The sequence below is a fragment of the Centroberyx affinis genome, unplaced genomic scaffold (genome assembly GCF_046629955.1).
Source record: "Centroberyx affinis isolate AG114_WGS23_722 - 3 ecotype Tasmania unplaced genomic scaffold, CSIRO-AGI_Caff_v1 ptg001787l_1, whole genome shotgun sequence".
Classification (NCBI taxonomy): domain Eukaryota; kingdom Metazoa; phylum Chordata; class Actinopteri; order Beryciformes; family Berycidae; genus Centroberyx; species Centroberyx affinis.
The window spans coordinates 712,223-735,515 of record NW_027280178.1 but is presented as its reverse complement, the minus strand read 5'-3'; the positions used below and the strand labels follow the sequence as shown (position 1 = coordinate 735,515).

The following is a 23,293-nucleotide window of genomic DNA, read 5'->3' as shown; positions in this document are numbered from 1 at the left end:
GCTCTTACAACTGCCTGTGGAACTGGAATTTCCCAGCAATGATATCGCATTGAACAAAGCACTGTCATTCATTTCTCATCTCTTTTGTCCACTTTTCTCTCTCTCTCTCTCTCTCTCTGTCTCTCTGTCTCTCTCTCTCTCTCGCTCTCTCTCGCTCTCTCTCGCTCTCTCTCTCTCTCTCTCTCCCTCCCTCCATGTAAACATAGGCTACAACTACATCTGGCCTAACCCACACCTTTATGTATTCTTGCAATGTTTAACATCACTCCCCATCCCTCTGCTGAGTGTTGTCATGGAATGGTTAGTAAGTCAGGGCCGTATTCAGGAGGGACCCCCAGTATATTCAGATGGGAACATATGAAATACAACCAACACAGTGCATTGTGTTGACTCCATGGCCTTATCGTATGGTTATAGCGGTCCTTACACTCTTCCTTTGTGGTGGTGCAAGCAGTGATAACACAAATCTTATTTATTAGCCTTACTATCATGAATTTTGTTATTATTGTTACACTTTATTGAAATGTTTGTTTTGATTAAGCAGTAATCATGGGAAGTGTTGACTTGGGCCTAACTGAAAGTACCTGGAGAACTAAAGGTACTCGCACCATCCCAGTGTCATGTTTAGACACATCTGTACGTTCTCCCTAAATATTTGAATTGTGGTTAAACAGATGCTTTACCCTGAATTGTAGTGCATTCAGTATTCTCCAGTGCTTTCTTGATGCTGACAACAGTTTTTGCCAATCGTTTTTTATTTCCCTATTTCTCTTCAAAAGAGACAAGGAGTTTCCCTGTTTGTCCAGGGCCAATTGTGTTCATTCAGTTGAGATTGGTTTGATTTGGATTCAGGGTTTCTGTACTCTCTTAAGTTCTTTTTACACCAATCATCAATCATGGTCAAGATCGTCCATGAACATTCAGGTACGCATGTCACACAGAGCTGAAGTCATTGTCCGTGCCACTTCTGCTCCACACAATGTTTGTGCCTGAAAGTTTTTTTTTCTTTTGGAGAATGTGATCCTTCCTATTATTGAGACATGGTGTGACTTGACCTAATCTTGACTACATGGTAAGCAGAGCTGAGTCAGATATAAGGAAACTGTAGCTGTTGAAACATTTTGGAAAGTCTATTGCAAAAGGGACAAATACTAATATTAGGTCTGCATTCAGTTTTTGATGCAATTACCTGTTGGCATCTATGTGTTTTCAGCGTGCAAATTGTGCTGTCAGGTTTACAGAGCTCAGGTTAGAAGTTGAGGTGTGACCCTGTTAAGTCATCTTAAGGTTATAACACTCACTACTTATGCAAGAATTGCATCATTAAGCATAGACAGAAAAAATGTGCCTTACTATAAAAGTGTATGGAGACTTTGGTTTGTCCTCCCAGACAATATACATATTGAATGTAGAATCATTTCTAAATTATAAGAGTATATCCCATAACAATGGTGTGGTTGAAATTCAGGTTATTTTAGAGTGAATGCCAGGCTATGGTTATACTTGTTTAAGTGGGACACAACACGTCACATTAGCTGGCAGGTCTGGACTCTACCAAGTGGTCAAGCTTGCATTATGATTGGACTTAACAAAATCTGGACACAATCCAATCACAATCTGCATGTGACCAATGTAAAAAGATGATGAGGCTGAGCAGGAAAGCGTTATGTGGGCTTTATTTACTTTTTTAAATGCAGTCACAGGAGACATAACCTTTTCAGACCATGTATGGATGCTGTGAGATACAGTCTTAAAACATCAAATGTTTATGATTGGATTTTTAAAAACAGAAAAGTGTAACTAGCCTCTGTGAAATATAGTGGATTTCAAAGCATAACCATTTCCTCTAAGTCTTACCTAAATGATCATTTAAAAAGGTAGTTAATTCCCTGACTGTGAGTCATGATAGAAAAAGTGCAAGTGAACACTGACAGACAGGTGACTCATATCTCTGATGTCATAGTTAGAAAGTCCTAGAAACACAGAGTGTTGTTACCATGGCAGGCAGTTGGTAACAGCTACGACCCTGCTGGGTCATGGCAAGTTGATTGGCTGCCATCTGGCTTTTGACTGTTGAACCCAGTGCCGGTAATGACAGAGTGTGTGTTGACAGGTTGTTAGACTGTACAACAGTGACTCGATTTTATTCTCTTCCTGATATTACAAAGGTTGCACCTTTGGTCGTCCACTCCTATGCTTCCTTTCTTTTTTAAAAGCATTAAAGAAAGGTTTTTACAGTGGAGAGGATCAGATTGGTCTGCTGTAAAGTCTAATTTATTCTATTTATTTGATTATAATTAATTCCTATTTTTCTACAGACACAGGAAAACCTCTTAACCATATACTGTACATCTTGAGGTGTGTCTCGTCACAGTTATTAAAAATATTGGGGATGATTTTGACCCCTGCCTTTCTTTAGGAAAACTGCTGTTCCCTTTTGGATACAGTGGTTCATGTCGGCCATATCTGTTCATTTGATTTACCTTCAAGTATGGTGGGATTATCACAATATTCATGCAACAGATAAATAGTGTTCTCTTTATTCACGTTAGCACCATTAAGATAGTTTTCTGATTTTTGTTGTTTCTTCCCACTCCTTACTTTCATTACAAAATGTCCACTAAATTGCTGAGAGCAGGATGAATGGCCAAAGTATAGTATACTAAAGTATCATTTGCACTTTTTTGAGTATTTTCAGTTCATTTCAGTGTTCTGTTGGACTGATGGAAACATAAGTTCTCAAGAGGGGCAAGACTGTGCTAGTCTTGACTCTTTTTTGTTGTGTTTTTGATTACAAGCAATAAAGCCGGAGTTTTGTGGCTCCAAATCTCGTTTTGTGCAATATTGACATACATGAAATAAACCATACCAACCAAAATAAAATCTTAATTGTAGGGTCTTAATGCTTCAGAAAATAACTATTCCCACGTTTGGTAAAACTCAATGATAAAATGAACAAGAATGAAATGATTTTGATGAAAAGAAAATTACTGGTTTATACCTCAGTGCGTCTCTTGTAATGAGTGCCATTGGTTATTTGAAATGTTTGCTTTGATAATTGAATGGAAATGGCTAATGGGTATATATCTATTGAAGCACCATGATAAAAGGGCTATTCAAGGAATCACAAACAAGTGAAGTGTTTATTTATTTTCTCTAATGAATGAACAGTTTTTTAAGTAAGATGTGAGTACACTGGTGCCATGGTGTTAGGGATTGTTTTATATACAGATCCTCAGTAGGCTGCTGTAGTGATCTTTAGAGTTTCCTACCTGGATGTCTACACTGCACTTGGAGTGAAACGTAATTTTGGCATTTGACATTCATACCTAGTAAAAACTATTTCATCTGGGTTCTATGTTCATGTTTCATGTCTTTTTCCAACCTTTGCGGCTCTATTGCCCTTTTTCAACTTCAATTGTTTGTGTTTCATTAGTGGATTTCTCTGGAACAGCGCTGCTTGTCCAAATTATGATTTCCCGGGTGTGCAGAAAGGTTTTGTAAGTAAACTTTTTTGTTTTGTGAAAATATGTAAATAATTTGTGCTGCAACGTACAGAGATGAATAAACGCTGATTGGAAATTATTTTTTTATCCTATTACTCTTGAGAAAAACTGCACAATTTGTCAGAGGCAAAGTAATGTGTCATGTTGCTGTAAACATTAACAATGATTACTCTTAAAAAGACTGAAGAGCAACACAGTAAAAGTAAGGTTTATCTTTTAATACTGTATAATACATCTTGTTTTATTATCAGTGTATTACAATATATACAACAATGCAGAGTCTTTAATCTTAAAAAACTTTGAAGATGACATCAAAACCACAGTATCACTGATTTGTATAAAAAGAAAAAACAGAATTATCAAATGACACCTGTTAGAGCAGACATTTATTTGTTTATATTACTTGTTCAATTTTGAATAAGGTTAAGTTGATATACAAAAGTTGATTGGTGGTTTATGTGTCTGATTCTCCTCCGAAGTTGGGGTTGGTGAAAGCAGGCTGCAACAGAAGAACGACACATAATAACGTGAACCTAAAAACACAGCTGAACAAAGTCTTTTTACCCAATCATCTATTTAATGTATAGTACCATAGGCTGATGGATAACTTACCACATCAACTTGACTGGTTGTTCTTGTTGGCAGGCTCATGCCACTGAGCTTAATTCCTTGAATTTTGAATAGATAGTATAGTAGTCCAAGTATCAGGGTGAAAAACACAATGGCTCCGATGATGGCACCAGCTATCACCCCTCCGTCTGGACAAATAGAGCGGCACCAGATATGTCAGGACTGGCATATTCTTAGCCTGTACAACTGATTTTATTTCCACTGTTGTGCAACAATTTCTATAGCTAATCAAGTGTTCAAAAATGTCAGCAGATGTATTATAGATGAGTTATTTTCAAACTGGAAGTTCAGGCAACAATTAGTCATGAAATATCCAAGTAATTATAATGTAATGCTAACATGAAGGTTATGCACACAGTGTAAGGATATTGTGTGGGTATTGTGCCACACTTACGGTCCACAGGTGGGGCGTCAGTGGGGATCACAATTCCACCACCTGCATCTGTAGTATAGTCTAAAAAAGAGTTTCAGAATGGCTGTTAGTCTGCTTATCATATCTTACGCACTCCAGTCTCTCACCCCGAGGGACTTGGAAAAACAATATGAAAGTAAAAACAGTTCAACAGCTATGGAGGCTGCAGAATCAGTCCACAGTCCCCTGTATTTCCATCAAAAGTAGTCTTACACTGGCGGTGGCGGCATGCGAAGCCTCTCTTCTGCAAACAGTTGTTATCATTCCAGCGTCCGTCGTGGTACATCTCCACACAGTTCTCCTCAGCCACCTCCCCGGGGTGAAAGGCTGTGTTGGGCTCACCGGGAGCCCAGTTCAGGAAGCCTAGAGACGTCTTGTCTGTCCAGCCCCAGCCAACTGGAAAAAGAAACGTTAGAAACATACACATTAGTCTGCTAGGTTACAGAATGACAAGAGGTTTGTGTACGTAATTTCTAATGATGCAATTCACCATGAGCTCCAAGCAGAATGTTGGATAATGAAATGTGGGAGCAGCAAAGTTTCACACATGCTCTTTTGGTCCAAGATAACTATGACAAAACATGCTATCACTGCTCATCTCCATTTCTACACTCACAGTTGCGGTCCCTGGTGAGGCCAATCCAGACGTGATGTTTGGTGTAGTTGAGGTTCCTGATAAACTCCACCTCAGCTCTGCTGTGGATGGACACCAGTTCTCCCCTGGCCGACTGGCAGTAGTGACGGGAATCTGGCCAAGAGAAGCCCTGCTGGCCGTTGTACACATAGTAACAATAGCGGCCGTAGGGCTTCCAGAATGGCAGACATTTCCCATCACCAGGGGCGGGGGTGGTTGGGGGTGTCTCTGAGAGGCATAAGAGTAAACGATCAAACCTAATGATCATGGCTTCGATTTTTGGATTGAACAGAATCTAAAAAAAGGCAGAGACACATTAAAAGTGTGTCAACTTGATGGATCGCTATGGAAAATTCAACTCCATTCAGGAAGGAGTGGGAATAAACAAAATCATAGTTCAGTAGGCTATGTGTTATACCTGAGGAGATCTTGCAGATGTAGGGTTTCGGTTGGTCGCATTTGGTGTCATTCCAGGTCCCATGGAACAACAGTGAAGCGTGCATGCTCACGCAGCCCTCACCCTTGTTGTTGCTGGGCTCCCCTGGACCCCATTGGGTGAAAAACACTGGCCAGCCATCTGTCCACTTGTAAGAACTGCTGTCATCCTGCATTACAAGATAATATTAGCTTGGCTGCTATGATCAACCATTGTCAGCTAATACAGTGTTGCCTAGTTACTAATAATTTAGCAAATACATACATGCAATTTTAATAAAACCTTTACTGTACATTTTTTGTAAAATGTTAATTCAAGAAAGATATCGTCCTTATAATATAATGCCTTCATCATACATTTTTTTGTGCCAAGTTATCTGCAGTTATCGATCAGTTTTGCTTCAAGGACACTGTGTTCTTATGAGCTGTAGCTTTCAAATTAGCATCTGACTGTTTATTATAGTGACTATGGCGCAGACCCCCCCTGAAAGCACCTTGCGCCTGAGGCCGATCCAGGCATCGGCCTTGCCCTGCAGGACCACTCCAGCTACGAAGGCCTGGTCGTAGCTCATGTCGATGCTGGCCAGGTTTCCCCCCTGCTGCTCACAGGCCACCTGAGCCGCCTCCCAGGGTGCCGGATCCTCCACCAGTCTGTAGCAGTTCTTGTACCAGGAAATGTAGCCGTCTGGGCAGGGGCTCTTGGTCGGGGGTGGAGGGTTGATACTGCTCGCTGATGTGTCACATACAGTGGGCAGAGGGGGAAATGTCTATGAATAGGGCCTAAACAGGGATTTGCTGCCATATGGCTAATTACGAAAATGAATTCCTGAATCTGAATTCCTGTTATTAAAAAGGAAGTCAAAATTATTTGAGCAGGATGAGTAGCCATTTTACGTGTGTACTGACATTTCTTCCTGTAGCAGACAAAGCTCTTCTCATTGCTACAGGCATCATCATTCCACTTCCCGCTCACCAGGTCGTTGTGAGTCATCGCGACACAGTCTTCCTGTTGAGGGTGAAAAAAGAGCTTGAGGCCAGCTTGGGATTTTTGTGTGTTTTCAAACAGGGTATGAATGAAAGTTCAATGAAAGTGCGGTATCCAATGAGAGCTGGTATCCTCACCGATCCGCCCACATTGTTGGGCTCCTTGTTGTTCCAGTTGGTATACAGTACTGGGCTGACCCCGTCACTCCAGGCATACTGGTTCTCTACCAAGATATCTGAAAGGCCAATCCACGTGGGGAGCTCCAGGTCCCTCAGGTAACTAGACACAAAGTCTGGAGAGGAATATAGAGAGCTGCCTCTTTAAACTGGAGCCACAGAGCTGTTTCATAGTTATAGATCACGATTTCCATGCTTAACGTACCATTCTCGTATTGGTCATCGATAACTGCCAACTCTCCATCTTGGGCTTTGCACCAACTCCGGGCATAGGACCAGTTGGCTTTAATGCCATCTTTGTGCCCTTTGAACAGGAAGCACTTATTCTTGAAAAGCATCCAACCTAAAGAAAGAAAGAAGGAAAGGAAGTTTCATGGGTGCAGTTACAGATGGACAGAATATTACCAATTTTCTTGGTTTGTGATGTGTGTGTGTGTGTGTGTGTGTCACCTGCAGGACAGTTGCCCTCCCAGGGCTGGGTGGGTGGAGGAGGGGTGTGGGTATCTCCGGGGAACTTCTTACACACATAACCTGCTCCAGCCCGACCACAGTTGGCATCGTTCCAACCACCTTAACAAGCCAGAGTCCTTTGTCAGTACTAATTGCCAGAGGGTTCATTCAGTAAATAGACACAGTGTGTATAGAAACATAGAGATCGTTATTCACTTCATTTGTATGATACATAGAATTTAAATACCTTGATGTCTGTTCATCTGTACACACTGTTCCTCCCCGTTGGCATTGTTGGGCTCACCTGCACCCCAGTGAGTATATGCCATAGGGGAAAAGTCCACCCACCTGTGTGAAAGAGAGAGAGAGAGAGAGACCTTGGCATTGTCCTTCTACATGGTCCATACAAGACAGTACAGTCTTAAAGTTTTATTCAAACAGATTCAAATCAGTTAGAAATGGACATACATGTATTGTCCACCTGTCAAACCAAACATTCTCATGCCAATCCAGGCTGCAGCGACCTGGCCCGTCCCCACCTGGAGAAACAACACAACACCTAACTGAAATAGCACTGAGAGGTAATGCAGTTTCCAACAACATATTTGAATCTTTCTTACACAATTGTTTCCTATTTTTAAGCATTTCAAGGACAATATGTTCTGTAAAAAAAATCCATTTTAAATCCCCTCCTAAGAAGTAAAAATGTGTGTACCATGGTGTTAACGTATGCCTGTTCGTCTTTGTTTAGGATGGAGACCAGCGTGGAATTCTCTGCATAGCAACGCATCATGGCTGTGTGGAAGTCCACTATGTCAGTGTCATTGTAGTAGTAGCAGATGTCCTTGTTTTTCCTCCAGCCTAGGTTGACACCACAATCAGGAGCTGATGTTCGAGGGATGAGAAAAGAAGTGTTGTCAATGATATGACCGCATCACTGTGTATGCTACAGTGATCTCTCAAATGTAGGGATGATCTAATTTACATGATAATCCATTGATATGGATTGCATAGAGTGCAGAAATCACATAGTTTGCCTGGTTCCAGAAAAACAGATTTCATGACTAAATGGGTTCTACATGGTTTTGTAGAACTCAAAGTTTTGTAGACTTCAAAATAGTAAACATGTAAAACACTATTTAATTAAATTTTTAAAAATGTAAAGAAAAAAGTCAAGACTGAATTAAAGCATTGAATTTAACAATATATTTTTTTTTTCTAGATTTTGAAAATGCAGTTATATGGCATTTGACAGTTTGTATTCACTTGGTAAGCACTTGAACCAAATGAATGTGTGGAGCCATATAGTATCGAAACTGTGGCGATTTTTTTTGTTTGTTTATTTATTTTTAATAGGCACAGTGCATATTAATGAACATTTAAAACCAAATGTAAATATGCCAGATTTAGCCACCAGGCTAATCTCCATCTGTTGTCCCATGGCAGGTTGATAAAAAAAAAAAGAATAAAATCATCATAACAACTCAAATTAATTCACAGTACAAAAAACAGCACAAACTACCTAAAACTCACTCTGCACAATAAACAAGCCCTAAACACATAATTTTTGTGTGTTTTACTACGCATTTTAAAAATTTTAATCAGCATGTTTATTTTTTAATTATTATTTGGCAACTATTAGCCTACTTATTTACTAAGCCTTTATTTAACAAGGTAGTCTTTCTGAGATAAAAAAAAAACAAAACAAAACTCTTCCTCAGGAGAAACATGGCCAAAAACACTGCATCAATGGAAAACCTACAAGTTTCACACAGCATACACTGGAAAGGTAATAGAAAAGCATTCAAGTATAAGAAATCTATCTAATGTAAACTAATGTTCGAAACTGCTCTGGAACCAGGGCAACAATATGACTTCTCTCCACTCTATATAGAGAGGGGAGGGGGAATTGTGGGAATGAGTTACCTGGGACGGGTGGTGGGGGCTTTGGGGGCAGAATAGGGGTCTTTCCCTTGGCGATCATACATATCCAGTCCTGGTGAGCGTCACAGTTGAGATCATTCCACCAGGAGTAGGTCCCGTTGCTGTTGCTCACCATTTCCACACACTCCTCGCGGCTCTCGTGGTTGTTAGGCTCCCCAGGACCCCAGTTGGTGTGGGCCACAGGTGTGCCATCACTCCAAGAATAGCCTGGGGCATGTGATTATAAATAATTAAATGCAAGACACACTGAGGAATAATGATGACGATGGTAATGTATTGAATTTGAATGTTGAATGACTTTTGCTGTAATTGCTACAGCATTAACACACGTACACACACGTATACACACACACATTATACCCACCTCCCTCTATGGGGTTGTGTTTGAGGCCGATCCACTTGCTGGAGCCCTTGCTGTAGAGAGAGAGGAACTCTTCTTCCACCTGTCCGTGGATGCTGACCAGATCGGCCCCTCTGGAGACGCAGTCTTCAAGTGCCGCTACCCAGCTCTTCCTCTCGGAGTAGTCCACATTGTGGAAGAGCTGCGACATACACAGAGATCAATCGGCCAACAAGTCAACAATCCATGTATTCATTTTCAGCTCAGTTTACTTCACAGTGTACTTCACACACTGGCTCTACAATACACATAACACAGTAGAATGATGAGCAAATGATTGAAAATGTATAAACAAATTAAGAGTGACTAATACAGAGTAGTGAAAACAAGACAAGGGAAAACAAGAAAAGGGATAGTGCAGTTGTATTCATCTCACAAAATGACATTTACATCGATCTAATGGCCTGTCCACTGGATCACTGTTTCAGATGTTTACATTGTCACACTGCTATAGAAGTATACCCTGTAACAGTTCCTAAAGTGGGGCAGGCCGGTCCAACCGTCAGCGCAGCCCTCAACAGGAGGAGGAGTCGGGGCCTTGGTGGGCGGGGTGATGTCGGGCCTGGGTTTCTCACAGACGAAGGAGAACTGCTCTGAGCATGGCTTGTCATCCCAGAAACCACCGACGGTACCTGTTGTCATAGCTACGCAAGTACCATCCCCATTATCTAGGAAAAAAAGGCGATCAGGGTTGGAAACAGCATCTGCATGTATATTCCGTACTACATAATTGGTGGTAGGTTAGGCTTAGGGTTGTACCTGGCTGGTTTCTGTCCCAGTGAGTGAAGGTGAGAGGTGAGCCATTGTCCCAGATGTAGTCCACCCCTCCACCTCCCCCTCCTTTGGCGCGCAGGCCAATCCACCACAGCCCAGTCTTTTGTGACAGCGCCACTGTGAAATGGGACTGCTCATAACTGCAGTGAAGCACAGATAAGAGAGTCCTCTTGATGTTTTTCAGTGAAGTAGACAAACATCTAAGGATGCTTTATCACTATTCGCTCAATGAATCCAAACTGCTACCATACCAAACTCTTAATAATGGATAATAATGGAATCAGTAAAATGCTAGAATTGTCACCACTATTAATTCAGCCTCTCTCTCTGTCTCCACACGTTTAGCTAATGCTCTGATCTAGAGAGACTTACAATGAGTGCAACAGCACAAAAACCTTCAAATCCTACATTGCCTACATTACAAGTAACCGATAAATAGGAGTGCAAGGGTAGAAGTCATAGCACCCATACAATAAATGTAACAAACACTGCTGTGCCCCTACAATGAAATGTCATCCATTAAATTGCTAGATAAAGAAATAAAAGTCAAGAATAAAATGTATTTTTTTATAAATGAGGCTGCAGCAAGATCAGTTACAACTAGAGAAATAAGAAAATAAACATGGGGTATGATTTAGGAGGGACACGAAGGTAGGGGAGAGAGGTATGAGGTGTCCCTTGAAGAGATGACTTTTAAGGTTACAGTGGAAGATAGAAAGTGACTCTGCTGTCCTGACTGGGGCGGGAAGATCATTCAAGTCAAGACCAGGTGGAGCGATGTTTTTGGGAGACTGAAGATAAAGCTGGCTGTAGAATACTGGATGAGATGTGGGAGGTGAATTGTCAGGAGGGACTTGCAGCAGTCCAGCAGACCCTATTCCGAATTGGCATCTCAGCGAGGTAGTTGAATAACTCTGTTGAATAACTCACATGTCTCCAATGTGCAGCATGAAGCCGTCCTGCTCCTCACAGAAGGCCTTAGCTTCAGACCAGGTCCTGGGTGTCTCCTCCATCCAGTAGCATGCGTAGGCATATGCATCCCAGCCCTGACACACATCACAGAGGTGGGTCTATTTCAGTGCACTATCCCATAACAGAGGTATACACCATGGCCCTCTCCATAAGCATCATAACTCTCTGTGTACATGAGTCTAAGCTTGGGTACAAACACAGCAAAACAAAATAAAAGTGCATAATCCAATAAGCCATCCTAAAAAGTCTTTCTAAATCAGCAGATTGTCGTACCTGAGGGCATCCATACACCGTGGGCTTTACAGAGGGAAGTGGATAATGATCTTTGGGCATTTTGCATATGTAGGTATTGAGTTCTGTACAGGACACATCATTCCATCTGCCAGTCTGGAACAGAGAAGAAATGACCATTAAAATGATCCATTGTAAAGAATTAATAATGTGAACAGACTGAATTTCTGCATGCACTCCTCTATAAGAAACACAACTATGGGCACCTATTAATTGCGCCATTACTGTAACTGCCCCATGTCTGCAGTCTAAAACAAAGGGAAACACAGTGTCTCTGGGTGTCTCACCTGATGCAACATCTCGACACAGTCCTCACTGAAGCCGTCGTGGTTGTTGGGCTCTCCTGGTGCCCAGTAGGTGAAGGTAACCATGTGTTCATCAGACCAGGTGTACATACCAGACACTACCAGGTCATTCAGACCAGTCCACACGTCATTGGTGGCTGTAAAGGACGATCCGAAAAGATGTCTACCTTATCATTCTAATCATGCATGTCATATCTCTCTCCTAGGAAAAGCTTACACAACAAATGGAATTTGTTTCATAAGATGTTAGACCGATTTGTATGTCATTTATGAAAGAACGAGATGTATTTCTCACTTTGTAGAATGAAACGTAACTCAAGTATAGCAATGAAAGCATGTCAAATACAGTATGTTGTTTTTTTTGCACCATGCTTTTATTTTAACCATCTTTTTATGTGCTTGCCATCCTCTTGTGCTTGTTGTCCATTTTAACCAAGTTAACTGCTACTAACTCACTAGCTTCCCCCAAGGCGTGTTTTCAGTTAAATATGGCAAGTGCTAGGACATTTTTGCTCAATAAATTGACATACTGTACAGTACAAACACTGAGTCACAAATTATATTTCATGAACACCTAATAAAAGCTGACAGGGTCGGGGTTAGGACTGAATCAGTATTCCTGAATGTGTTCCTGTGTGAGTCTGTGAAGGAATGGGAGTCTAAATCCATACCCATGTACAGGTAGCTCTCCAGCCAGCTCTGTTCGGTCATTGACAGAATGGACACAAGTTCAGCACCCAGACCCCTACAGGCATCCTGGGAATCACTCCATGTCTTCTTCTCTCCAAAAGGCTTGTAGCAGAAATCTCCAAACTCATACCAGTCAAGCCCGGAACATCTCAGCTCTGTAGGGGAAAGAGATAAGACAGAATTTACAGTCTGTACAATTATTATGCACTGTTAAATTAAGTAAATAAGGTAACATACAGAAAAATACATTTGTTATGTTAATTACGCGATACAAAAAATGTCATTCACTTTTTGTTTTATAGGAGAATAATGTTTTGCTCAGAGGAATGAGATCAATATAAAGCATGTTATCTTTAAATACATCTCAACTCACCCCCATCTGCAAACGTGTAAGATACCGAATAGCTTCCATCGAACCTGTAGAAATTATACAGTCCGTGTTTTGATTCAGCCTCTCACTGCATTTTCTGGATTAAAACATGAAGTGACATGAATGATTCTCCACTTTCAGGGATAGTGCACAACTCAGTCACATACTGTCTAGAGGTGATGCCGTTCCTGTCTGAGCCTGCGTAGAAGTCCTGTCCCGGGGCCTTCAGCAAAGTACAGTCTCCTCCCACCTCATTTAGAACCACACCTGCATGGATAGCTGCCGCACAGATGTTTGAGTCCTGTTAGAGGAGAGAAGAAAGAGGGGAAAACAAAAACAAAGGTAGGGAAAAGGATAGAGAGAGACAGACAGAGAGAGAGGGAGAGGGATAGAGAGAAAGAGATAAAGACAAAGAGTGTTTTTTGTGATTTTTTTCATATCTTTTCTTGCGCATTGTATGGGAGTTGTGATACAGATTAGATGATATATTCACATACCCCACGATACACTGAGGTGCCAAACACATTGTAACTAGCTCTGGCACAGCCTGCCGGACAATGGACACTGAAAGACACATTAGCATCAATAGCATCAGACTGTATGATTAACATAATTTTAACATGATCACAGAATACAATATAATATGGGGTGCACTACATGTGCAGAAATGTTATTTCAAGTCTGACTCACGTCATACGATCACTGGCAAAGTTGAAGTTGGGCTTGTTGGCGCATGTGACTGTATCTGTTGAGGCAAAGTTTATAATATTTTATCTTTTGTTTATATGTGACAGCGCAGCATATTATCACAACGGAACCTAACAAATAATAATATAATATGATTTCATAATTAGATGATGGAAATATTTTTGCCTGACTAGCTGAGTCTTATCACAGCAGTGAAGTGGTTTGCTTACAGTCCGGTGTGCACCCCAAGATGTCAAAGCGAAGGCCCGCCTGACCGCTGTACTCCATGGGAAGGATCCGGATGTACTTAGCTGACACTGGTGTACCCAGGAGCTGAGTATCTGGAGTGCTCCTGTCCGTCGAACCTGGAAAAAACTGGAAAACCAAGGAAATTCAGCAACAGTGCATTTCAACGAGGTGTTTTTTCCTTCATTATGTCACCTGTCCTCCCTTTTTGAACCAGTGAGGTCTTGCCGTCTAGGTAAGAGTGCTACAAGCTGGACAGTTTATAGTCTCTGTTGACTCACCGCCCCATCTGCAGTGTAGTCAGTCCAGGTTGATCCATCCATGCTGTGTTGGAGCTTAAATTTGGTGACCCAGTGGTCATTCTGAGGACAACCCTGGATTACTACCCCGGTCACCTTCCTGGTCTCCCCCAGGTTCACCTGGATCCAGTTTGAGCTTGCTGGAGGAGGGTATAGTGAATACAGGGTAAGGATTATGATAAGGATAGGATACCAAACATTTGCACCAGTCATCACAAATTAGCTTGAACAAACAAAGATGAATTCAAAATCTCACCAGATAGCAATGTACTTATTTTCACCAAAAATCTAAACTCTTTCTTTCTTAGTTTCATTGTTAAGGTACTGTACTATTAGGTGTGATATGATTGTCTGTTTGGTACGTACGGCTGCCGGAGGGCATCCAGCAGGAGTTGCCATTCAAACGGGCTTTGTTCGGGGTGAAGAGACCCTGGGAGGAGGAAGCAGAGAGCTGGGAGTCTGTGATGTTCCTGTCCTCTACACCCAGGCCCTGCAGACACACTGGGAGTGGGCAAATCACAAAGTGTTAGACTAGACTGGTGATTTTAGTAGTTTACGAACAATTCATGTGAGTCTAGGAAAGAGGGAGGTTAGTTATTGAAGAACAGACTAGGGATGGCGAGTATTATGCCTGCAATATGTGAATGAGCACCCACCCTTCTGTTCACAGCTGTAGATCACCTCTAGGTACTTGGAAACAGTAGGACAGGGGTCGTCCTCCAAACCGGCATACGTGAAGCAGAAGGGGCGATTGTCACATATCTTTCTAACAAATGGCAGGACACCATCCACTGTGCAACTTCCTACAGAATAGTAATGATGTTTTAAGTATGCAATAATGGCAATCAACAATATTTACTTCATCATATTTATTCTATACGATGATTTATATTTTATATCACACTATTACTACTACTATGCAGCTACTTCTCTATCATAATCCTAGCTGGACCTTCTCTCTCCAGCTCTTCTACTTGGTGTGATTTTAAAGTGTGACTTTTAGTTCAGTACCTCCTCCTGATCCATCCAGGTGGGGACAGATGTCATCACTCTTTCTTCCGTAGAAAGCAGACTGGATGTTAATTACACTTTCCGCTGGACAATGAAGGACAGCGCTGGAATCCTGGCACACCAGTGCCGTCATGAAGCCTAAACAGGAGAGGAGTCACACACCAAGGATTTACAGGAGTCACACAGTATGAATCTAATCCACCATAAAGCCGTGAATTAGTCATTGCACTGCGTATCTATTGCAGAGCAAATGTAAATCTGTCTTTTTGTGGTTTCAAACATTTAGGAAAGAAAGGAGCTACTCTAAAAACCATCTCAAAAAAGTGAGCCTTCATACATACCATCGTGAGGCGGAGGGGGGACAGGAGTGCTCCCTGAAAGAAGAAATATAATTATGGTGTCACATACCACACACTATAAATATTGTCTTGTATTTGCAAGTGGCAACAGTGACAATCCATGCAGCACAATTTACCCCTCCGTTTGCAGATGTATCCTCTGTTGTAGTCACAGTTGTCATCATTCCAGTAGCCATTGTTAATAAGTATGGACAGACAGTCTTCACCATAGTAGTTGTCTGGGTTGCCTGTGAGGAAAGAGAACGCAGAGAAATGGGATCCAATTGTCATGGTTCTCAAGACTCCAAATGCATTTTTGCAGAAATCATGCGTACTTTAAATCAACAAGTTGTACCTGCATTCCAACGGATGTATCTGAAAGGAGAGCCATCGGTCCACTCCCAGCCCCCCTCAGTGACAGAGTCATGACCCCCCATCCACAGCGAGATCCCTGTCGGACTCAGCTGGATTATGCCTAGGGAGGAAACGGCAAGTTTAATTACAGCACCCTTTTAAAAAACAAGAGACCGTATGCCAGTGCAGGCGACAGGACAAGTTAGTAAAAGACGGACTGAAGCTGAGCATATGTAGCCAACCGAAAATGCTTAATCACACTCTTTATGGCTTAAAGGAGCTTCAAACTTAAAAGTATTTAAAGTGATATATAGTTAATTGTCAGTATACTGTACATACTGTACTGAGATAGTCAGAGATATAATTGGGATAAACACAAAAATAATGAATAAATCATGAATAAAATCAAAATGTTTCCAGAAAAAAGTGAAGAATCACATCCTTGAATGACGCAGTTATTTGGAAATAACAATCAAGTAAAAATGTAAACGGCGCACCTTGTACGAAGGCCTGTTCAAAGGGATCAGTGATGCTCAGGAGGTCTCCTCCCTGGTTGACACAGTCAGCCCGCGCCTCTGCCCACTTCCTCATGGACAGGTAGTTGAACAGGTAGCAGTAGTCATTGAATGGGTCAGCCATCCAATAACCACATTTCTCATTCCAGCCTATAACAAATACAAGCACATCAATGCACACATGGGTAGATACACTCAAATACACACATATAATCTGCTGCTACACACAATGGTTTAAGTGAATTAAATGCAGCTGGTTGAACTCCAAATAATTAAATGCTGTGCAATCAATGTAAGTACTAGTAAGGTTACCTGGTCCAGAGGTTGGGGGTCGGGGAGGAGGTCCCTGCCCCTTGGCTATGGAGAGGCAAAAACAAAGGAACACAAAAAAGATAACTTAAAACCATCAGAACTACAAGATTTGCATATGAAGAAACAAAAACTATAAGATTTACATGAGAGAACCAGACCTTTTTTGCAGACAAAGTCCTTTGTGGAGGTGCAGAAGTCATCATTGAGCTTCCCAGGCTCATGGTGATTCATCCCTCTGATTTGTACACAGTCCTCGTTATCCTGCCAGTTGTCTGGCTGGTTGGGCGCCCATGGGAGGAAGTCCTGAGACCCAGAAAAAACTGTCAAGAACGTATTTACTGGCAATGTTTGCCCATATTGTGTGCATTATGAAATGTTGAGGAAAGGTCACACTTCATCTTTACCAATAGATATCCTGAGATTTTCAAATATTTGGAAGTTTCTTGGGTATTTGTAAACAAAGACAATAGAGACCTTGGCATTGTGCAACACTAGAAACTGGGAATGAACATCTTACTGTCAAACTGAGTGATGTTATTTCACAGTGATCTGTATCACACAACATGTTTATGGAATAGTCACTTACAGCAGCAGATCCATCGGTATATACAAACTGGTTTTCCATGTTGATGTCATTCAAACCCACCCAGCCTTCCCCTGGCATGTGAGCTGCAGATAGAAGACCACTGTTATGAAAAAAACTGCTATTCAGTTACTTTCACACAGTATCTTCTTGTCACAGGACCAGACAAGAATGGCACAGTTCTGATTTAACATTCACTATCTTCCAGCTCGTACAGTAAATTCACAACATTATCATCTGCACAGAATAATCCATTATTTCCTACAGGTGAATTAGAGAATGAGCCAGTCACCAGTCAGGAAGCTGAGCTCCTCCTGAGAGTGGAAGCTGACCAGGTGACCCTGCTGGTTGACACAGAAACTCTCAGCATCTTGCCAGTTCTTCATGGTCTCGGTCTCAAAGTGATAGCAGAAATCTCCATACAACAAATATCCAGGGTCACAGTGGAAATCTGGAGCAAAGACATTTGGTTTTGGTTAGAATTCACCTACTTTATCCAGGTTTCTGAGATGAAAAAAATATATATATTTCTAGTCTATTATATCTAGTAAATGAGATCTAGTAGATGGTAATAATGATAATTAACACAGGTGCAAGTAGACAGTATGTGAAGAGTAATCGTTAGTCTCACTGACCAGGAACAGCAGTAGGTTTCACATTCTGGCCACCGGTCATCTCACAAATGTAACCCAGGCTCTTGAAGCAGTTGGTTGTTTCCCATTTGCCTTCATAATTTCCTAGAGGAGAAAAAGTGAATACATTTAAATTAAGTTAGTCTCACAATGGCAGCCTCACTTGAAAGTATGGAACTGTTTTTTCAGGGCTATAATGGTAGATAGCTGTGCTTACCTGTGAAGATCTGCCCACAGTCCCAGGCGTTTGCAGTGTTTTTGGGCCACCCAGGGCCCCAGTTGGTAAAAGTGGGCTCGGTCTTGTCCACCCATGTGAACTTATTATCCTGGTCCCTATCTGTTGACATCACAAACCAGGAAATGAATAGACAGGGCATGTCCACAGTAGAGATCACATTTATTATAAATATAGCAAAGCCTTTTTTTAAGACAGTAAAAATGGCAATTCAAATCAAATGATTATCAGGTCAAGCCCTAAAATGAATATATAACACATTGTTTCATATTGAGCATCAAAATGCACAATAGGCCAGTACCTGATAAACCAATCCAGATGTCAGGAATGTCTACTTGATGGAAGTCTGGAAGCTGTCCATTGATGTAGTACTGTTCCTCTGGACTGCACACATGGAATAGGACAATGTGACAGATAATGTGAGATTCTCTATATTCCCAAAAATGGCAGCTCTTCTTGTGTAATTAAATACAGTGTGGTGCTGTGTGAATGAAGGACCTGCGAAGGATAGCGAAGCTTATATGCCATATCCTTGTGTGCAAAATGCCTTGAATGCAAAAGCCCTACCTGTTTATAATCAGCAAGTTGGCCCCTAAGTCTGAGCACTTGGTCTGAGCCTCGTACCAGGTGGTCAGAAGATTGGTGTTACTGACCAACCAGTAACAACTCCCACCAAAGCTCAGCCAACCAGCAGGGCAGATGGCTAGAAGTGAGTTAGGGAAGGACAGCAGGAAAAGATTATGGGTGGGGAAAGCAAAGAATCCTTATTGTTATGCTATTATGACCAAAATAGAGACTGTCAAGACTGGGGCAAGAAATATCCTCTGTGTTTATTTCCAAAGCAATGGAGCTTACTGTTGAGTGGTCGTTTACACATGTAGGGACGCTCATATCGGCACACATGGGCCCTCCATTTCCCATATTCTTCTCCTGCTTCTTTGATTATTGCAGAACACGTCCCTGACTGTGCATCACTGTTGGAGAAGAATGCATGATATATTTATATTATTACACAAATGAATGTTTACATTTAATTGACAGGTATTATACTCTCTCTTTCTTACACTGTAGGTTGACCATCCCCCCAGTTTGTGTACGTCCCAGTAACGGCATCAGACCAGGTAAACTGTGTGTTGCCAGCTTCAACTTGACATGATATCTTGTTGCATTTCTGTAGAAACAACAAAGTTTATCTTTATACTGATGTATTTAATACTGATATACAATATCATGAGGCATATAACGGAGCAAAAATAGCCAGCTGCTAAAATTTAATGAGAACACTAAAACTAATAAAGAATACTAATAAAACTAATGGGCGAAATCAACCATACTTTTCAACCAGCCTTTCACTCTCACTGTCATTTCTCTCTTGGCTCTCACCAGTGTGGAAAATCCAATCCAGAGGTCGAAGAATGAGGAGTCCAGTCTTCCTGTGACGTACTGTTCTTCCTCAGCTGAGGTAACGGACACCAGGTCTCCTCCCTCCCTCACACAGTCGGATCTGGCTGCCAACCAGCTCTTCCTGGTGTCTGCCTTCAGCTTGTAGCAGTTGGAGCCGTACTGTCTCCAGCCGTTGGCTCTGTCACATTGGGTGGGAGGGTTGGCTGAGGAGAGGTCAAGGAGAAAAACGTATTCAATATGACTGGGGTGCACCTCACCACCTTCTGTTCTTCTCTACTTATTACGTTGGGATGCAGTTTTTTATGATTAAATTGTTATTTGAGGACGATATCACAAGATTAAAGGGGAAAACAGCATGGACGTTGGCTGGTGGACCTACGGTTGGGGCGTTTGCAGATATATTTCCTCCCATTATTGCAGCTTTCATCATTCCAGGTTCCATAGTCTGAGCCGAGCACCTGGCCACAGTCCTCCCCGGGGTCATCGCCCCAGTTGTCAGGCTGGCCTTGCCTCCAGTATCTGAAAGGTGGAGAAGAGGAGAGGAGAGGAGAGGAGAGGAGAGGAGAGGAGAGGAGAGGAGAGGAGAGGAGATAAATTCTGCAATGTAGGTTAATTAAAGTTTAGGCTAAACTTTAGGTGAAACAGTTAATAGTTATTAGTTAATACAATATTTGAATGGTAACAGTTTTACATACGATAAGTATTCATAATAAGGGGTCCCATCAGTCCACTCCCAGACACCTTCTGTAATTCGGTCATTCAGGCCAATCCAAAAGATCTCTGTGCCAATTTGAGTCCTCACCCATTGCTAGAAATATAGAGTAGAAACAAATGAGTCCAGTTTCTGAGAGGATAAGAGGATATTTATCAAATCTACAGTTTGGTGCACAACATGCACATGTTACCAGAGTGTTTTTTGTCTCACCCTCTCATGAATGTCCTGAACGCTCATCAGGTCGCTGCCCTTTCCCAAACAGTCTGCATGAGCCTCCATCCATGGCTTTGTATCCGTCGAAAAGAAGTAACACCTGTCCTCATAGGGCCTCCAGCCTTGTTCACACTGGCTATAGGCTGAAAATACAACATAACACAATTATGTAACACAATGGAATGTACAGTATATTGAATATGAAAAACCATTTTAAGTACAAAAGAACAGCACAGCACAGCAAATGCCCAAGTGGGACAGCACATGCTGCAAAATTCAAGACAATCCTCCTATGATACTCTATTGATCCCTGAAAATAAAAATTCTCTCCTCTCTTTTCCCCCTTCCACAGGGAGGTCAGAGGTCAGAGGTCAGGGTCGGCTACAGAATTGCACCCCTGGAGCTTGGAAGAAGTTTTTGCTCAAGGACACTTCAGCAGTGTGTATGCTTTCTGTCACAGAGGCTTGAACCCTGACCTTTTGGTTGAAGGACTCCCTTCTCAATGCGCTACCCTTCTCATTAATACATTAATATGTTTAAGGCATAATAAATATGAATTAAATTTGGTGGTCTGTTATCCATAATAAAACATGTAGCTTTTAAGAACCGATATTCACACACCATAAAAAACATAAATATAACATTACAAAACATAATAGGTATAACATCTTTGAATCAGGAAGAATAGAAGAATGAAATCAGAGTACTCGTAGGACTTCTCTAGCTTGATAAGTAAAAATGTTTCCCAGTTGAATTGCAAAGGGTGGGAGGGGATCCATCATTTGAATTCAGATCCATCATAAAAGTCCCATGACAGATCCACAGTCCAGGTGTATCAGTCAATCTCAACACCTCCTACCAATAGGCTTGTTGTGGTAATGTTTGACTTTAACAACTTTTACAGACACGACACCATCACATGTTTTGCACACATCCCCAATGAGGTGAGAGACCACTGGAAAACAATCACTCATGCAATGTTGAAGTAACTTCAAGCCTTTTAGCAAATATTGAGCACCTCACCTTTGTCTACACATCTAAAGCAATGCAATAGCATGCAATAGGAGGCATTACAGACACTTAACACCTGCTATCACCACCTAACAGACCAAACCATTCCAACCGTCAACTTGTTTACTCTAGAATGCCTACTGCTCTTGGGGAATATAAGATATGATCGCATCCTATGACAATTAAATCATTCCTTATATAATTTTATACAGCAAGGTGGTCCCATGTTTAGAGAGACCATCCTGACACCAAAAGGTCCCATTTCATCCTCATAACCCCAAGATCCAGCTCCACTAAGAAGATTAATGCATCTATTTCCATTTCTACAAATGCACACAAATAAAAAGTAATTAAACAGCATGCCTAAATTAACAGTAGACCAAAACAACCCTTTTCCCTCTTTCAACATTTGTTTTCTTATCTTGCGGGATGTCCTGTTTATTTCTTTGCCTCTATAGCACAAAGCAGCCACATGCATATTTCTGCTGTGGCTTATCATAATTATATAATGATAAGTCGATACGTTATGGGTTTTTTTGACAGGGCCACTACAGCAGGTAGTAAAGACTTCCAAACTTGATTGCTGTAGTTTTTTATCCTGGCTCCAGGACATGGCCTATCATGACTGGAAGGCAAATTAAACTAAACTTCTCACATAAATCTGGCCAGTGAACTTGATACATAACTTTATTATACCAGTTCATACCAAAACCATGTAAACGAATAGCACAACATGGAAGCAGTCAGATGGAGCAATGAGAACAACACAAAGTAGAGCAATGTCACAAAAGCATCTTATAAGGTATGCTGATAATTTTTTGCTATGAGAAACAACAGACCATTAAGTTTCTTCTGCGATATCCATGCTTGAACTCTGATTATTGTAGAATTAAATATGCAATTTAGAGTCAATTTCCACAGTGGGAGAGGAAATTATATATTTTTTTCTTTTCTTTTATAATTTTAGGTCAAAACAAATTGGTCAAGAGAAAATATCCCGATTCACACCATCCAATAAGTGCCCTCAATCCCAGGCCTGGACAACATGTGCTTCACCAAATAAATTTTTATGATTAAATCACACAGAGGGAGTCATTTAATTCACCTCCTCCTCTGTTTTGCACTCTACAGCTGACACTACAACATACACACTGTGGTAGGCAACATTTAAATCAGTGCTCAAAACAAATTTTTACACACTAAATTTTCTGTAATTAATTCCTCTTTATCTAATTTCTTTTAACTTGCTTTTTTCTTTTCGTTTTTTTGCTTTATTTATTGTGATTTTATCTACCATTTGTGGTGCTATTGTTTTATCTCATCTTGTCTTTTTATGTACCGTAAAGCATTCTGTAAACTATGTTTTAGGAAAGTTCTATAAAAATTATGTTTATTATATATTATTATAATGACTTATTTCCCTCTCAGGGCTCAGTAGAGTATCACATGCACTGTAAAAACAAAAAAAGACAAAAAAAAAGAAAAAGAAATAAAGCCAGACTTACCACAAGCAAGAAGAGTGAAGAGGGTGAGAAGTTGCAGAAGCATTGTTTGTCCTCTGTCTGTCAGGTAGGAAACTTCTGTGTTCAGCTCTCAAGGTTCAGTATATCGCTCTGCATCCTAATAGGTGTAAGTCTTTTCTCCACTGTCCCCAGGGCTGTGTGTGTGTGTGTGTGTGTGTGTGTGTGTGTGTGTGTGATCTGTACTCGCTCCCAGCTGACACAAGTCTGAGCATCTTCTCTTTGCCTAGCTTCTTTTCAGCAT

General features: G+C 41.2%; 1 protein-coding gene across 1 annotated transcript; it reads right to left on the bottom strand.

The window, feature by feature from the left end:
• Positions 1 to 3,960: 3,960 nt before the first annotated feature.
• LOC139652373 (uncharacterized) lies at positions 3,961 to 23,077 on the bottom strand. Its single transcript, XM_071529432.1, has 50 exons — positions 23,035 to 23,077; positions 20,516 to 20,661; positions 20,286 to 20,398; positions 19,970 to 20,109; positions 19,570 to 19,793; positions 19,251 to 19,357; positions 19,042 to 19,160; positions 18,754 to 18,889; positions 18,488 to 18,570; positions 18,169 to 18,288; positions 17,955 to 18,056; positions 17,612 to 17,770; positions 17,323 to 17,405; positions 16,895 to 17,039; positions 16,737 to 16,781; positions 16,407 to 16,574; positions 15,911 to 16,030; positions 15,693 to 15,803; positions 15,559 to 15,591; positions 15,218 to 15,355; positions 14,863 to 15,009; positions 14,573 to 14,707; positions 14,189 to 14,346; positions 13,892 to 14,036; positions 13,665 to 13,719; positions 13,472 to 13,538; positions 13,142 to 13,275; positions 12,978 to 13,021; positions 12,586 to 12,759; positions 11,897 to 12,051; positions 11,592 to 11,705; positions 11,277 to 11,392; positions 10,332 to 10,486; positions 10,035 to 10,240; positions 9,537 to 9,714; positions 9,155 to 9,379; positions 7,944 to 8,113; positions 7,697 to 7,767; positions 7,476 to 7,576; positions 7,229 to 7,348; positions 6,984 to 7,121; positions 6,740 to 6,894; positions 6,524 to 6,623; positions 6,112 to 6,347; positions 5,601 to 5,787; positions 5,165 to 5,410; positions 4,762 to 4,944; positions 4,531 to 4,590; positions 4,119 to 4,264; positions 3,961 to 4,005 (listed from the first exon to the last, which is right to left on the bottom strand). The coding sequence occupies exons 1-50, from the start codon at positions 23,075 to 23,077 to the stop codon at positions 3,961 to 3,963; spliced, it is 6,501 nt and encodes a 2,166-aa protein (XP_071385533.1).
• Positions 23,078 to 23,293: the final 216 nt, after the last annotated feature.

Excerpts from the sequence above, each read along its gene's own strand:
- LOC139652373 (XM_071529432.1), bottom strand. The coding sequence starts at position 23,077 with ATGCTTCTGCAACTTCTCACCCTCTTCACTCTTCTTGCTTGTG. Across the intron at positions 4,945-5,164 it reads CCTCACCAGGGACCGCAACT|TTGGCTGGGGCTGGACAGAC; the intron begins GTGAGTGTAGAA and ends TTCTTTTTCCAG. Across the intron at positions 4,006-4,118 it reads CAACCAGTCAAGTTGATGTG|CCTGCTTTCACCAACCCCAA; the intron begins GTAAGTTATCCA and ends CTTCTGTTGCAG.